Raw genomic sequence first — 15,768 nt, forward strand, 5'->3', positions numbered from 1 at the left:
GAAGACCAATTAACCAAATCAGCACCCTTCTTGGTCAAATCGGTCAATGGTTTGGCAATGCTAGAAAAATTACAGATGAAGCGACGATAAAAATTAGCAAAGCCCAGGAACTTTTGCAGACTTTTCAGAGATGTCGGCTGAGTCCAATCCTGGATGGCTTGGACCTTAACCGGATCCATCTCGACAGTAGAAGGGGAAAAGATGAACCCCAAAAATGAAACTTTCTGCACACCGAAGAGACACTTTGATCCCTTCACAAACAAAGAATTAGCACGCAGGACCTGGAAAACCATTCTGACCTGCTTCACATGAGACTCCCAATCATCTGAGAAGATCAAAATGTCATCCAAGTAAACAATCAGGAATTTATCCAGATACTCACGGAAGATGTCATGCATAAAAGACTGAAACACAGATGGAGCATTGGCAAGTCCGAACGGCATCACTAGATACTCAAAATGACCCTCGGGCGTATTAAATGCAGTTTTCCATTCATCTCCTTGCCTGATTCTCACCAGATTATACGCACCACGAAGATCTATCTTAGTGAACCAACTAGCCCCCTTAATCCGAGCAAACAAGTCAGATAACAATGGCAAGGGATACTGAAATTTAACAGTGATCTTATTAAGAAGGCGGTAATCAATACATGGTCTCAGCGAACCATCCTTCTTGGCTACAAAAAAGAACCCTGCTCCCAGTGGTGATGACGATGGGCGAATATGTCCCTTCTCCAGGGATTCCTTCACATAACTGCGCATAGCGGCGTGTTCAGGCACGGATAAATTAAATAAATGACCTTTAGGGAATTTACTACCAGGAATCAAATTGATAGCACAATCACAATCCCTATGCGGAGGTAGAGCATCGGACTTGGGCTCTTCAAATACATCCTGATAATCAGACAAGAACTCTGGGACCTCAGAAGGGGTGGATGACGAAATAGACAAAAATGGAACATCACCATGTACCCCCTGACAACCCCAGCTGGATACCGACATAGAGTTCCAATCCAATACTGGATTATGGGTTTGTAGCCATGGCAACCCCAACACGACCACATCATGCAGATCATGTAGCACCAGAAAGCGAATAACTTCCTGATGTGCAGGAGCCATGCACATGGTCAGCTGGGCCCAGTACTGAGGTTTATTCTTGGCCAAAGGTGTAGCATCAATTCCTCTCAACGGAATAGGACACCGCAAAGGCTCCAAGAAAAACCCACAACGTTTAGCATAATCCAAATCCATCAGATTCAGAGCAGCGCCTGAATCCACAAACGCCATGACAGAATACGATGACAAAGAGCATATCAAGGTAATGGACAGAAGGAATTTGGATTGTACAGTACCAATGACGGCAGACCTATCGAACCGCTTAGTGCGCTTAGGACAATCAGAAATAGCATGAGTGGAATCACCACAGTAGAAACACAGCCCATTCAGACGTCTGTGTTCTTGCCGTTCAACTCTGGTCATAGTCCTATCGCACTGCATAGGCTCAGGTTTAATCTCAGACAATACCGCCAGATGGTGCACAGATTTACGCTCGCGCAAGCGACGACCGATCTGAATGGCCAAAGACATAGACTCATTCAAACCAGCAGGCATAGGAAATCCCACCATGACATCCTTAAGAGCCTCAGAGAGACCCTTTCTGAACAAAGCTGCCAGCGCAGATTCATTCCACAGAGTGAGTACTGACCACTTCCTAAATTTCTGACAATATACTTCTATATCATCCTGACCCTGGCACAAAGCCAGCAAATTTTTCTCAGCCTGATCCACTGAATTAGGCTCATCGTACAGCAATCCGAGCGCCAGGAAAAACACATCGACACCACTCAATGCAGGGTCTCCTGGCGCAAGAGAAAATGCCCAGTCCTGAGGGTCGCCGCGCAAAAAAGAAATAATAATCAAAACCTGTTGAACTGAATTACCAGAAGAATGAGGTTTCAAGGCCAGAAATAGCTTACAATTATTTTTGAAGCTCAGAAACTTAGTTCTATCACCAAAAAACAAATCAGGAATAGGAATTCTTGGTTCTAGCATAGATTTCTGATCAATTGTATCTTGAATCTTTTGTACATTTATAACGAGATTATCCATTGAAGAGCACAGAGCCTGATTATCCATGTCCACAGCTGTGTCCTGAAGCACCCTAATGTCTAGGGGGAAAAAAAGACTGAACACAGAGCTGAGAAAAAAAAATGATGTCAGAACTTCTTTTTTCCCTCTATTGAGAATCATTAGTTTGGCTCCTTGTACTGTTATGTAGGCAATCCAGTAACACAGTGTGCAGTAATCAGAGCACATACAGTGATCTGACAATAACCCAAAAACAATAGAACAAGCTCTGAGACGTGGAATCTCTGTAGACCGCAATACCTGAACCTATCCTAAACACAACTAAAGGCAGCTGTGGATTGCGCCTGACACTACCTATGCAACTCGGCACAGCCTGAGGAACTGACTAGCCTGCAGATAGAAATACAAGCCTGACTTGCCTCAGAGAAATACCCCAAAGGAAAAGGCAGCCCCCCACATATAATGACTGTTGCAAGATGAAAAGACAAAACGTAGGGATGAAATAGATTCAGCAAAGTGAGGCCCGATATTCTAGATAGAGCGAGGATAGCAAAGAGAACTTTGCAGTCTACAAAAAACCCTAAAGCAAAAAACCACGCAAAGGGGGCAAAAAGACCCACCGTGCTGAACTAACGGCACGGCGGTACACCCTTTGCGTCTCAGAGCTTCCAGCAAAAACGAATAGACAAGCTGGACAGAAAAAACAGCAACAAAAGCAAAGAAGCACTTATCTAAGTAGAGCAGCAGGCCACAGGAAAGATCCAGAAGCTCAGATCCAACACTGGAACATTGACAAGGAGCAAGGAAGACAGAATCAGGTGGAGTTAAATAACAAGGCAGCCAACGAGCTCACCAGAACACCTGAGGGAGGAAACCCAGAAGCTGCAGTACCACTTGTGACCACAGGAGTGAATTCAGCCACAGAATTCACAACACTGTGCTCAATCTCCAGAGGATACAAGGATTCTCTACCATGAGAACTATTAACCTGTGCTCAATCTCCAGAAGATACAAGTCTTCTCTACCATGAGAACTATTAACCTGTGCTTATTCTCCAGAGGACACAAGTCTTCTCTACCATGAGAACTATTAACCTGAGCTCAATCTCCAGAGGATACAAGTCTTCTCTACCATAAGAAGTATTAACCTGTGCTCAATCTCCAGAGGATACAAGTCTTCTCTACCATGAGAACTATTAACCTTTGCTCAATCTCCAGAAGATACAAGTCTTCTCTACCATGAGAAGTATTAACCTGTGCTCAATCTCCAGAGGATACAAGGCTTCTCTACCATGAGAACAATTAACCTGTGCTCATTCTCCAGAAGATACAAGGATTCTCTACCATGAGAACTATTAACCTGTGCTTATTCTCCAGAGGATACAAGTCTTCTCTACCATGAGAACTATTAACCTGTGCTTATTCTCCAGAGGATACAAGTCTTCTCTACCATAAGAAGTATTAACCTGTGCTCAATCTCCAGAGGATACAAGTCTTCTCTACCATGAGAACTATTAACCTGTGCTTATTCTCCAGAGGATACAAGTCTTCTCTACCATGAGACTATTAACCTGTGCTCAATCTCCAGAGGATACAAGTCTTCTCTACCATAAGAAGTATTAACCTGTGCTCAATCTCTAGAGGATACAAGTCTTCTCTACCATGAGAACTATTAACCTTTGCTCAATCTCCAGAAGATACAAGTCTTCTCTACCATGAGAAGTATTAACCTGTGCTCAATCTCCAGAGGATACAAGTCTTCTCTACCATGAGAACAATTAACCTGTGCTCATTCTCCAGAAGATACAAGGCTTCTCTACCATGAGAACTATTAACCTGTGCTTATTCTCCAGAGGATACAAGGCTTCTATACCATGAGAACTATTAACCTGTGCTCAATCTCCAGAGGATACAAGTCTTCTCTACCATAAGAAGTATTAACCTGTGCTCAATCTCCAGAGGATACAAGTCTTCTCTACCATGAGAACTATTAACCTGTGCTTATTCTCCAGAGGATACAAGTCTTCTCTACCATGAGAACTATTAACCTGTGCTCAATCTCCAGAGGATACAAGTCTTCTCTACCATAAGAAGTATTAACCTGTGCTCAATCTCCAGAGGATACAAGTCTTCTCTACCATGAGAACTATTAACCTTTGCTCAATCTCCAGAAGATACAAGTCTTCTCGACCATGAGAAGTATTAACCTGTGCTCAATCTCCAGAGGATACAAGTCTTCTCTACCATGAGAACTATTAACCTGTGCTTATTCTCCAGAGGATACAAGGCTTCTATACCATGAGAACTATTAACCTGTGCTCAATCTCCAGAGGATAGAAGGTTTCTCTACCATGAGAACTATTAACCTGTGCTCAATCTCCAGAGGATAGAAGGCTTCTATACCATGATAACTATTAACCTGTGCTCAATCTCCAGAGGATAGAAGGTTTCTCTACCATGAGAACTATTAACCTGTGCTCAATCTCCAGAGGATAGAAGGCTTCTCTACCATGAGAACTATTAACCTGTGCTTATTCTCCAGAGGATAGAAGGCTTCTATACCATGAGAACTATTAACCTGTGCTCAATCTCCAGAGGATACAAGGCTTCTCTACCATGAGAACTATTAACCTGTGCTCAATCGCCAGAGGATACAAGTCTCTACCATGAGAACTATTAACCTGTGCTAAATCTCCAGAAGATACAAGGATTCTCTACCATGAGAACTATTAACCTGTGCTCATTCTCCAGAGGACACAAGGATTATCTACCATGAGAACTAATAACCTGTGCTCAATCTCCAGAGGATACAAGGTTTCTCTTCCATGAGAACTATTAACCTGTGCTCAATCGCCAGAGGATACAAGGCTTCTCTACCATGAGAACTAATAACCTGTGCTCAATCTCCAGAGGATACAAGGATTCTCTACCATGATAAGTATTAACCTGTGCTCAATCTCCAGAGGATACAAGTCTTCTCTACCATGATAAGTATTAACCTGTGCTCAATCTCCAGAGGATACAAGTCTTCTCTACCATGAGAACTATTAACCTTTGCTCAATCTCCAGAAGATACAAGTCTTCTCTACCATGAGAAGTATTAACCTGTGTTCAATCTCCAGAGGATACAAGTCTTCTCTACCATGAGAACAATTAACCTGTGCTCATTCTCCAGAAGATACAAGGCTTCTCTACCATGAGAACTATTAACCTGTGCTCATTCTCCAGAGGATACAAGGTTTCTCTACCATGAGAACTATTACCGTGTGCTCAATCTCCAGAGGACACAAGGTTTCTCTACCATGAGAACTATTAACCTGTGCTAAATCTCCAGAAGATACAAGGATTCTCTACCATGAGAACTATTAACCTGTGCTCATTCTCCAGAGGACACAAGGATTATCTACCATGAGAACTAATAACCTTTGCTCAATCTATAGAGGATACAAGGTTTCTCTTCTATGAGAACTATTAACCTGTGCTCAATCGCCAGAGGATACAAGGCTTCTCTACCATGAGAACTATTAACCTGTGCTCAATCTCCAGAAGATACAAGGATTCTCTACCATGAGAACTATTAACCTGTGCTCAATCTCCAGAGGATACAAGGATTCTCTACCATGAGAACTATTAACCTGTGCTCAATCTCCAGAGGATACAAGTCTTCTCTACCATGATAAGTATTAACCTGTGCTCAATCTCCAGAGGATACAAGGTTTCTCTACCATGAGAACTATTAACGTGTGCTCAATCTCCAGAGGACACAAGGTTTCTCTACCATGAGAACTATTAACCTGTGCTCAAACTCCAGAGGACACAAGGATTCTCTACCATGAGAACTATTAACCTGTGCTCATTCCCCAGAGGACACAAGGTTTCTCTACCATGAGAACTATTAACCTGTGCTCAATCTCCAGAGGATACAAGGCCTCTCTACCATGAGAACTATTAACCTGTGCTCATTCTCCAGAAGATACAAGGTTTCTCTACCATGAGAACTATTAACCTGTGCTCAATCTCCAGAAGATACAAGGCTTCTCTACCATGAGAACTACTAAACTGGGCTCAATCTCCAGAGGATACAAGGCTTCTCTACCATGAGAACTATTAACCTGTGCTCATTCTCCAGAAGATACAAGGCTTCTCCACCATGAGAACTATTAACCTGTGCTGAATCTCCAGAAGATACAAGGCTTCTCTACCATGAGAACTATTAACCTCTGCTCAATCTCCAGAAGATACAAGGCTTCTCTACCATGAGAACTATTAACCTGTGCTAAATCTCTAGAGGATACAAGTCTTCTCTACCATGTGAACTATTAACCTCTGCTCAGTCTCCAGAAGATACAAGGCTTCTCCACCATGAGAACTATTAACCTGTGCTCAATCTCCAGAAGATACAAATCTTTTCTACCATGAGAAGTATTAACCTGTGCTCATTCTCCAGAAGATACAAGGCTTCTCTACCATGAGAACTATTAACCTGTGCTCAATCTCCAGAAGATACAAATCTTCTCTACCATGAGAAGTATTAACCTGTGCTCATTCTCCAGAAGATACAAGGCTTCTATACCATGAGAACTATTAACCTGTGCTAAATCTCCAGAGGATACAAGGCTTCTCTACCATGAGAACTATTAACCTCTGCTCAATCTCCAGAAGATACAAGGCTTCTCCACCATGAGAACTATTAACCTGTGCTCAATCTCCAGAAGATACAAGGCTTCTCTACCATGAGAACTATTAACCTGTGCTCAATCTCCAGAGGATACAAGGCTTCTCTACTATGAGAACTATTAACCTGTGCTCAATCTCCAGAAGATACAAGTCTTCTCTACCATGAGAACTATTAACCTCTGCTCAATCTCCAGAAGATACAAGGCTTCTCCACCATGAGAACTATTAACCTGTGCTCAATCTCCAGAAGATACAAGGCTTCTCTACCATGAGAACTATTAACCTGTGCTCAATCTCCAGAGGATACAAGGCTTCTCTACCATGAGAACTATTAACCTGTGCTCAATCTCCAGAAGATACAAGGCTTCTCTACCATGAGAACTATTAACCTGTGCTCAATCTCCAGAGGATACAAGGCTTCTCTACCATGAGAACTATTAACCTGTGCTCATTCTCCAGAAGATACAAGGCTTCTCTACCATGAGAACTACTAAACTGGGCTCAATTTTCAGAGGATACAAGGCTTCTCTACCATGAGAACTATTAACCTGTGCTCATTCTCCAGAAGATACAAGGCTTCTCTACCATGAGAAGTATTAACCTGTGCTCAATCTCCAGAGGATACAAGGCTTCTCTACCATGAGAACTATTAACCTGTGCTCATTCTCCAGAAGATACAAGGCTTCTCTACCATGAGAACTATTAACCTCTGCTCAATCTCCAGAAGATACAAGGCTTCTCTACCATGAGAACTATTAACCTGTGCTCAATCTCCAGAAGATACTAATCTTCTCTACCATGAGAAGTATTAACCTGTGCTCAATCTCCAGAAGATACAAATCTTCTCTACCATGAGAAGTATTAACCTGTGCTCAATCTCCAGAAGATACAAGTCTTCTCTACCATGAGAAGTATTAACCTCTGCTCAATCTCCAGAAGATACAAGGCTTCTCTACCATGAGAAGTATTAACCTGTGCTCAATCTCCAGAAGATACAAGGCTTCTCCACCATGAGAACTATTAACCTGTGCTGAATCTCCAGAAGATACAAGGCTTCTCTACCATGAGAACTATTAACCTGTGCTCAATCTCCAGAAGATACAAGTCTTCTCTACCATGAGAAGTATTAACCTCTGCTCAATCTCCAGAAGATACAAGGCTTCTCTACCATGAGAAGTATTAACCTGTGCTCAATCTCCAGAAGATACAAGTCTTCTCTACCATGAGAACTATTAACCTGTGCTCAATCTCCAGAAGATACAAGGCTCCTCCACCATGAGAACTATTAACCTTGGAATAGACAACCTCAGGAGCAGGTCTTTTTGTTTATAATAAAATAACATAAATGCTTCATGCAAATGTGTAATGTTCTTTTCTGAGTGTTTGGTGCAACAATTGGGATCAGGAGGGAAAGATGAGTCTTTTGGTTGGACTGGATGGTGCATTGTGGTTGTGCCCCGTCCCTTCGTCCTTTTCCTGCCTTAGTTAAATGTGATGGATATTTGTCTTTCTTCCACTATATAGTAAGTATTGTAGATAAAGACATCAGTGTCAGCAGCGTCTCTCCTGTGTGCCGACAGCTTGTTACCCAGCGCTCCTCCTCACTGTCCGCTCACAGATCTCTTCTTACATCTGTCTCGCTTTCTCGCTTCTCCCTACGGGGGATTTCATGATTCTTCTTGCGCTCTTTATGGAGCACTTTTTAATTTTTCCCATCATATTTATGTTATTTTTGTGCCCGATTTTACCTTTTCTGCTTTGTCATTTACCTTATATATTGCAATACAGTTGAATTGTAGTAAATAAAACTGGCGACAAAATGATCACAGGTTCAAGTCCCCTAAAGAAGCTAAAAAAATAATATAAAAATTGTTTTTAAAAATGTAAAGTTTGAATCAGCCTCTTCTCCCATTTTGAAACATAAATAAATAAAATGAAAAATGATAAGCAAATTTGGTCGTTTTTGCATCCATAAAACAAACTGTAAAATGAGTTAGCCCGCATGACAAACAACTTAAAGAGAATAAAAATTAAAGCCCCAGAATTGCTGTTTTTTTTTTACTGCAACTCCCTAAAAAGTGCAGTAAAAACTCATTAAAGCGTCAAATGTTCCCAAAATAATTAGAACTTGCAACGCAAAAAACAAAGCTCTCAAACAGCTCCATCGACAGAAAAACGTGAAAGCTACGGCTCTCTGAACATGGCACAAACTTCTGACATTTTTTAGCCATTACAATATATAAACCCCCGACACGTCCAGAACTTCTGCTGCCACAGCGCCAGATCATTCTTACTGCACAGTAAGTGCCGGAAAAACAAATGTTAGACTACGGCGGATCTGTATTTTTTCCACCGAAATGGCGTCATTCAAGATGGCAAAATGCAAAACCTCATACGGATATTGTAAGGAAAAAATGATGACGATTGGGAGAAGAAGAGCAAAAAAAACAAAAAGTGGAAAACAAAAAACAAATATCGACCCCGCAGCCACGAGGCGTCTTCTCAGGACGAGTCTCCCCTATGTGGGCACAGATAACACAGCGTTGCTGTCAGTGGCTCCCCCTGCAGGTCACTGCTGATAACTGCAGATAGAGTCCTCCTTATAGGAAGGCTCCTCTCTCCATGTGCACAGGGCCTGAGAACTGCATGAAGGGGGCGTCCGCTGCTGTGTCAAAGAGTCAGACTTCTTTTCACATAGAAATACTGTATAGATGACATCTTCCTAGTCTCTGCCACAGTTACCTGCACCTCAGCCTGAGCCCGACTCCGGGCGATACTACAAATGGCGTCTACTATATTCACACAGCTCAGTTATCGCCCCAGTCTCCCCCAAACACAGGAAGATGTTACCCCCGAGTGCATTGTGTCAGCTGTACATATGGGGGAGGATGTCTATGGAGGTAGATGAGGACAGAGAAGCCCCCGGAGGTGGATGTGGGGGGCACATACTTTCTCCATATTAATGTCTGGTCCCTTGAGGTCAGCAGTGGTCCCTACAGTCTAGCAGTGGTCTCAACAGGGCCACAGTGGTCCTTACAGGTCAGCAGTGGTTCATATAGGTCAGCAGTGGTCCATACACATCAGCAGTGGTCCATACAGGGCAGCAGTGGTCCATACAGTGCAGCAGTGGTCTCTACAGGGCAGCAGTGGTCTCTACAGGGCAGCAGTGGTCTCTACAGGGCAGCAGTGGTCTCTACAGGGCAGCAGTGGTCCATACAGGCCAGCAGTGGTCCATACAGGCCAGCAGTGGTCCATACAGGCCAGCAGTGGTCCATACAGGCCAGCAGTGGTCTCTACAGGGCAGCAGTGGTCTCTACAGGGCAGCAGTGGTCCCTACAGGGCAGCAGTGGTCTGTACAGGGCAGCAGTGGTCCCTACAGGGCAGCAGTGGTCTGTACAGGGCAGCAGTGGTCCCTACAGGGCAGCAGTGGTCTCTACAGGGCAGCAGTGGTCCCTACAGGGCAGCAGTGGTCCCTACAGGGCAGCAGTGGTCTCTACAGGGCAGCAGTGGTCTCTACAGGGCAGCAGTGGTCTCTACAGGGCAGCAGTGGTCTCTACAGGGCAGCAGTGGTCTCTACAGGGCAGCAGTGGTCCCTACAGGGCAGCAGTAGTCTCTACAGGGCAGCAGTGGTCCCTACAGGGCAGCAGTGGTCCCTACAGGCAGGAGCACAGGACGCAATCATGTGGGTGAAGCACAACCAGCTTTTATTTCCTTGAAAAAATAAACATTTTTTAGTTTTACTTTCATCTGATACAAAAACTGATAAATAAGAGAAGAGCAGCTGACAGAAGAGCCGGCATCAGAGACAGGCAGGGTCCTGAGCCTTCTCAGGGGTCCCAGGAGCCCCCAGCAGCAGGAGCCGGGAGGACGCGAGCCCTATTCACACTGATGCGGCGGCAGAACAGTCCATGTCCACGACAATATACAGGATATCATACAGCGTCTATATCACGGTGTCCGCCGTGCGGCCGGAGCTGTCCGCCATGGCGGTGCTGAACTCCATCCCCTCAGCTCCGGTGCACACATCACAGATAACAGAGGCCATGCAGGGACTGGACCCAGGAGCACTCGGCCCTCACAGACCGCTGAAGGACAGGCCCAGCAAGTACAGGCCCTCACAGGCCGCTGAAGGACAGGTCCAGCGAGTACAGGCCCTCACAGGCCGCTGAAGGACAGGCCCAGCGAGTACAGGCCCTTGAGCTTCTCCTCAGTCCTGCCCTTCTGCTTCAGGTGCACCTTGCCGTGCCGCTTCTTCTCGTCGCTCCGGGCGAACCTCCTGCCGCACAGGTCGCAGGAGAACGGCTTCTCCCCGGTGTGGGTCCTGATGTGGGTGGTGAGGTGGTCGCTGCGGCTGAAGTTCCGCAGGCAGATGCGGCACTGGAAGGGCTTGTGGCCGGTGTGGATCCGCAGGTGCCGGTTCAGCTCGTCGGACCTGGCGAAGCTCCTGATGCAGCTCTCCACGGGGCAGGAGAAGGCTTTCTCATGGGGCTTGGGGCGGAAACATTTGGCTGGAAACTTGTTTCTGCGGTATTTCCTCCTGGGTTCTGCCAGGGGGTTCCCGGCACCACCTGGGGTGACGGTGGCAGCTGTTGGGGAGAGGCCCAAAAAGTCAGTGGAGATGATGGGAGGAGACTGGTGCTGAAGGCCTTCCTCGGGGGACAGCAGCCCTGGCACCGAGCTTGGGTGGCTCAGCTGGTACTTGGCATCTGCTAAGAGCTGAGGCTTTAAGTCAACCTGGGTCTCAGTGAAGTCATAGGTGGCAGCCTGAGCAGTGAAGTCCATGTTGTACAGGGCAGACTCCTCCTCATGCAGCTGGGACTGGCAGCAGGCTGACATCATGTTCTCCACCTTAGATTCCAAGGGATGAAACACAGGAGGAGAGCTGCCAAGGGGCAAGAAGCCATCTGTGGGGTAGGAAGATTGTCCAAAGTTCTGAGGTGTCTGCGAGTCCCACTGGGCACTGAAGGAATCCAATGGCGGGGAAACGGGGGACAAGTCCATGTCCTGCTTGATGGGGAGAACTTTGGAGTCAAAGAAACATTGGTTGGAGCAGGAGCTGCCCAGGTTGGGTGAGCTGGGCACCTGGTGAAGGTCCTCTGTGCTGCTGAAGGCCGAGTACAGCTGGCCACAGTAGCCCTGCTGCACCGAGATGTTCAGGTTGGGCTGACTGCTGGAGTAAAAGTCCATGTGGTTCTGGATGTTCTCAGAAACGGAGTACAGAGACTCCTGCCGCTGCAAACGAGGGGCTGCAGAGAAGGGAGACAGTCCTAGCATCCCAGACATGATGTTAAACAAGGCCTCTGGGTCATGGCTGAGCTCTGGGGCCGACTCTATGAAGAAGCTCCCGGAGTAGTTCAGAGGGAGAGGTGGGGAGGGCTGGCTGCTGAGGAACATGTAGTCCGAGGCTTCCTCCTCTGAGGGGCTGCCATAGACACCTGAGGGAAAAAGAAAGGCGGGTGAGTTCAGCTCCAGCAGCACCAAGTGCGCATATAACCATGGCACCCATCCATCAACCATGGCACCCCTGTCCATCAACCATGGCACCCCTGTCCATCAGCTATGGCACCCCTGTCCATCAACCATGGCACCCATCCATCAACCATGGCACCCCTGTCCATCAACCATTGCACCCCTGTCCATCAGTCATGTCAACCATTGCACCCCTGACCATCAACCATGGCACCCATTCATCATCCATTATACCCCCATCATCTACCACTGCACCCTCAGCCATACAACCCTGGCACCCATCCATCAACCATTATAACCCTGTCCATCAACCATTGCACCCCATCATCTACCACTGCAACCCGTCCATCAACCATTGCACCCCATCATCTACCATTGCACCACCATCAACCACTTCACCCCATCATCTACCATTGCACCACCATCAACCACTGCACCCCCATCATAAACCACTGCACCCCCATCATCTACCATTGCACCCCCGTCTATCAACCATTGCACCCCATCATCTTCCATTGCACCCCATCATCTACCACTGCACCCCATCCATCAACCATTGCACCCCATCATCTACCATTGCACCCCATCATCTACCATTGCACCCCATCATCTACCATTGCACCCCCATCATCTACCACTGCACCTCCTTCATCTACCATTGCACCCCATCATCTACCACTGCACCCCATCATCTACCATTGCACCCCCGTCTAACAACCATTGCACCCCATAATCTTCCATTGCACCCCATCATCTACCATTGCACCCCCATCATCTACCACTGCACCCCCGTCCAGCAACCATTGCACCCCCATCTACCACTGCACCCTCAGCCATACAACCCTGGCACCCATCCATCAACCATTATAACCCTGTCCATCAACCATTGCACCCCATCATCTACCACTGCAACCCGTCCATCAACCATTGCACCCCATCATCTACCATTGCACCACCATCAACCACTTCACCCCATCATCTACCATTGCACCACCATCAACCACTGCACCCCCATCATAAACCACTGCACCCCATCATCTACCATTGCACCCCCGTCTATCAACCATTGCACCCCATCATCTTCCATTGCACCCCATCATCTACCACTGCACCCCATCCATCAACCATTGCACCCCATCATCTACCATTGCACCCCATCATCTACCATTGCACCCCATCATCTACCATTGCACCCCCATCATCTACCACTGCACCTCCTTCATCTACCATTGCACCCCATCATCTACCACTGCACCCCATCATCTACCATTGCACCCCCGTCTAACAACCATTGCACCCCATAATCTTCCATTGCACCCCATCATCTACCATTGCACCCCCATCATCTACCACTGCACCCCCGTCCAGCAACCATTGCACCCCCATCTACCACTGCACCCCATCATCTACCATTGCACCTCCTTCATCTACCACTGCACCTCCTTCATCAACCATTGCACCCCATCATCTACCATTGCACCCCATCCATCAACCATTGCACCCCATCAACCACTGCACCCCCATCAACCAATGCACCCCCATCATCTACCATTGCACCCCATTAACCACTGCACCCCCGTCCATCAAACATTGCACCCCTTCATCTACCATTGCACCCCCATCCAACCATTGTACCCCCATCATCTACCACTGCACCCATGTAAGCCCCTTTTGCCCCTTTGCATTGCAGCATCCTTGCAGTTAACCCCTTGCACATGGAGTCTGCAGCAGCCTCAGTGGATCTGATAGCCTTGCTGCACCGCCCCCCAAGCTGCTGCTTTCTCACGTTCCCCCCATATCCAGCCTCCATGCATTCTCTCCCCCTCAGCTGTATACAGAGGTGGCCTCTTACCTCCAGTGTATTGGGGGCCGGCTGGCTGCTGCTCCCCCGCTGACCCCAGGCTCTGCTCCCCTTCCTCCTTCAGGTCACAGTCCTCTGGGTATTTGGGGTAGATGGAGTCCTGGCAGGAGAGATCCATGATCCAGAGCTGGGTGCCAGGCTGGGTGCTGCTGCCAGGCTGGGTGCTGCTGCCAGGCTGGGTGCTGCTGCCAGGCTGGGTGCTGCTGCTGCTGGAGGCGCGGGCTCTTGTGTCCATGCTCCTGCCTCGCCTCCCCCTTTTATATGCAGCAGGGGCAGCCCCTGATCTTCCGCTGCCTGGGAGTTCTCCATTTCAGGAGTCTCCAGTGATGCTCTGTGACGTAAATGCCCATATATGGACACAGGATGTAGGATGGGGACTCCCAAAAAGGAGATCTCTCACTGCTGAGCCGCCCCCCGGCTGCTGCTTCTTGTTGTTGATGTTTTTCCTTCTTCTTTTAATAAAACCTGTGCAGGAAAGTTGTGAAATCCCAACACATCAGGAGAAAAGCTAGGAGGGGGCTGGGGTGGATGCAGAGGTATGGGTGATGGAGGGGGCTGGGGTGGATGCAGAGGTATGGGTGATGGAGGGGGCTGGGGTGGATGCAGAGGTATGGGTGATGGAGGGGCACAGGGGGCTGGGGTGGATGCAGAGGTATGAGTGATGGAGGGGGCTGGGGTGGATGCAGAGGTATGGGTGATGGAGGGGCACAGGGGGCTGGGGTGGATGCAGAGGTATGGGTGATGGAGGGGGCACAGGGGGCTGGGGTGGATGCAGAGGTATAGGTGATGGAGGGGCACAGGGGGCTGGGGTGGATGCAGAGGTATAGGTGATGGAGGGGCACAGGGGGCTGGGGTGGATGCAGAGGTATAGGTGATGGAGGGGGCTGGGGTGGATGCAAAGGTATGGGTGATGGAGGGGCACAGGGGGCTGGGGTGGATGCAGAGGTATAGGTGATGGAGGGGGCACAGGGGGCTGGGGTGGATGCAGAGGTATAGGTGATGGAGGGGGCACAGGGGGCTGGGGTGGATGCAGAGGTATAGGTGATGGAGGGGCACAGGGGGCTGGGGAGGATGCAGAGGTATAGGTGATGGAGGGGGCTGGGGTGGATGCAGAGGTATGGGTGATGGAGGGGCTGGGGTGGATGCAGAGGTATGGGTGATGGAGGGGCACAGGGGGCTGGGGTGGATGCAGAGGTATGGGTGATGGAGGGGCTGGGGTGGATGCAGAGGTATGGGTGATGGAGGGGGTACAGGGGGCTGGGGTGGATGCAGAGGTATGGGTGATGGAGGGGCACAGGGGGCTGGGGTGGATGCAGAGGTATGGGTGATGGAGGGGCTGGGGTGGATGCAGAGGTATGGGTGATGGAGGGGTACAGGGGGCTGGGGTGGATGCAGAGGTATGGGTGATGGAGGGGGCACAGGGGGCTGGGGTGGATGCAGAGGTATTGGTGATGGAGGGGCACAGGGGGCTGGGGTGGATGCAGAGGTATAGGTGATGGAGGGGCACAGGGGGCTGGGGTGGATGCAGAGGTATAGGTGATGGAGGGGGCACAGGGGGCTGGGGAGGATGCAGAGGTATAGGTGATGGAGGGGGCACAGGGGGCTGGGGTGGATGCAGAGGTATAGGTGATGGAGGGGGTACAGGGGGCTGGGGTGGATGCAGAGGTACAGGTGA

The 15,768-nt window shown here is 48.3% G+C and overlaps 1 protein-coding gene across 1 annotated transcript; it reads right to left on the reverse strand.

Moving 5' to 3' along the window:
* Positions 1–10,444: 10,444 nt before the first annotated feature.
* On the reverse strand, positions 10,445–14,319 carry EGR4 (early growth response 4). Its single transcript, XM_069745831.1, has 2 exons — positions 14,085–14,319; positions 10,445–12,198 (listed from the first exon to the last, which is right to left on the reverse strand). Exons 1-2 carry the CDS (start codon positions 14,209–14,211, stop codon positions 10,919–10,921), a joined length of 1,407 nt encoding a protein of 468 aa, XP_069601932.1. The 5' UTR covers positions 14,212–14,319; the 3' UTR covers positions 10,445–10,918.
* Positions 14,320–15,768: the final 1,449 nt, after the last annotated feature.

The sequence above is a fragment of the Ranitomeya imitator genome, chromosome 1, assembly GCF_032444005.1.
Source record: "Ranitomeya imitator isolate aRanImi1 chromosome 1, aRanImi1.pri, whole genome shotgun sequence".
Taxonomy (NCBI): Eukaryota; Metazoa; Chordata; class Amphibia; order Anura; family Dendrobatidae; genus Ranitomeya; species Ranitomeya imitator.

What these genes read in the sequence shown, in the direction of transcription:
- EGR4 (XM_069745831.1), bottom strand. Translation starts at nt 14,211, where the DNA reads ATGGATCTCTCCTGCCAGGACTCCATCTACCCCAAATACCCAGAGGAC. An exon ending in CGGCCCCCAATACACTGGAG is followed by an intron (nt 12,199 to 14,084) that starts GTAAGAGGCCAC and finishes TTTTTCCCTCAG; the next exon opens with GTGTCTATGGCAGCCCCTCA.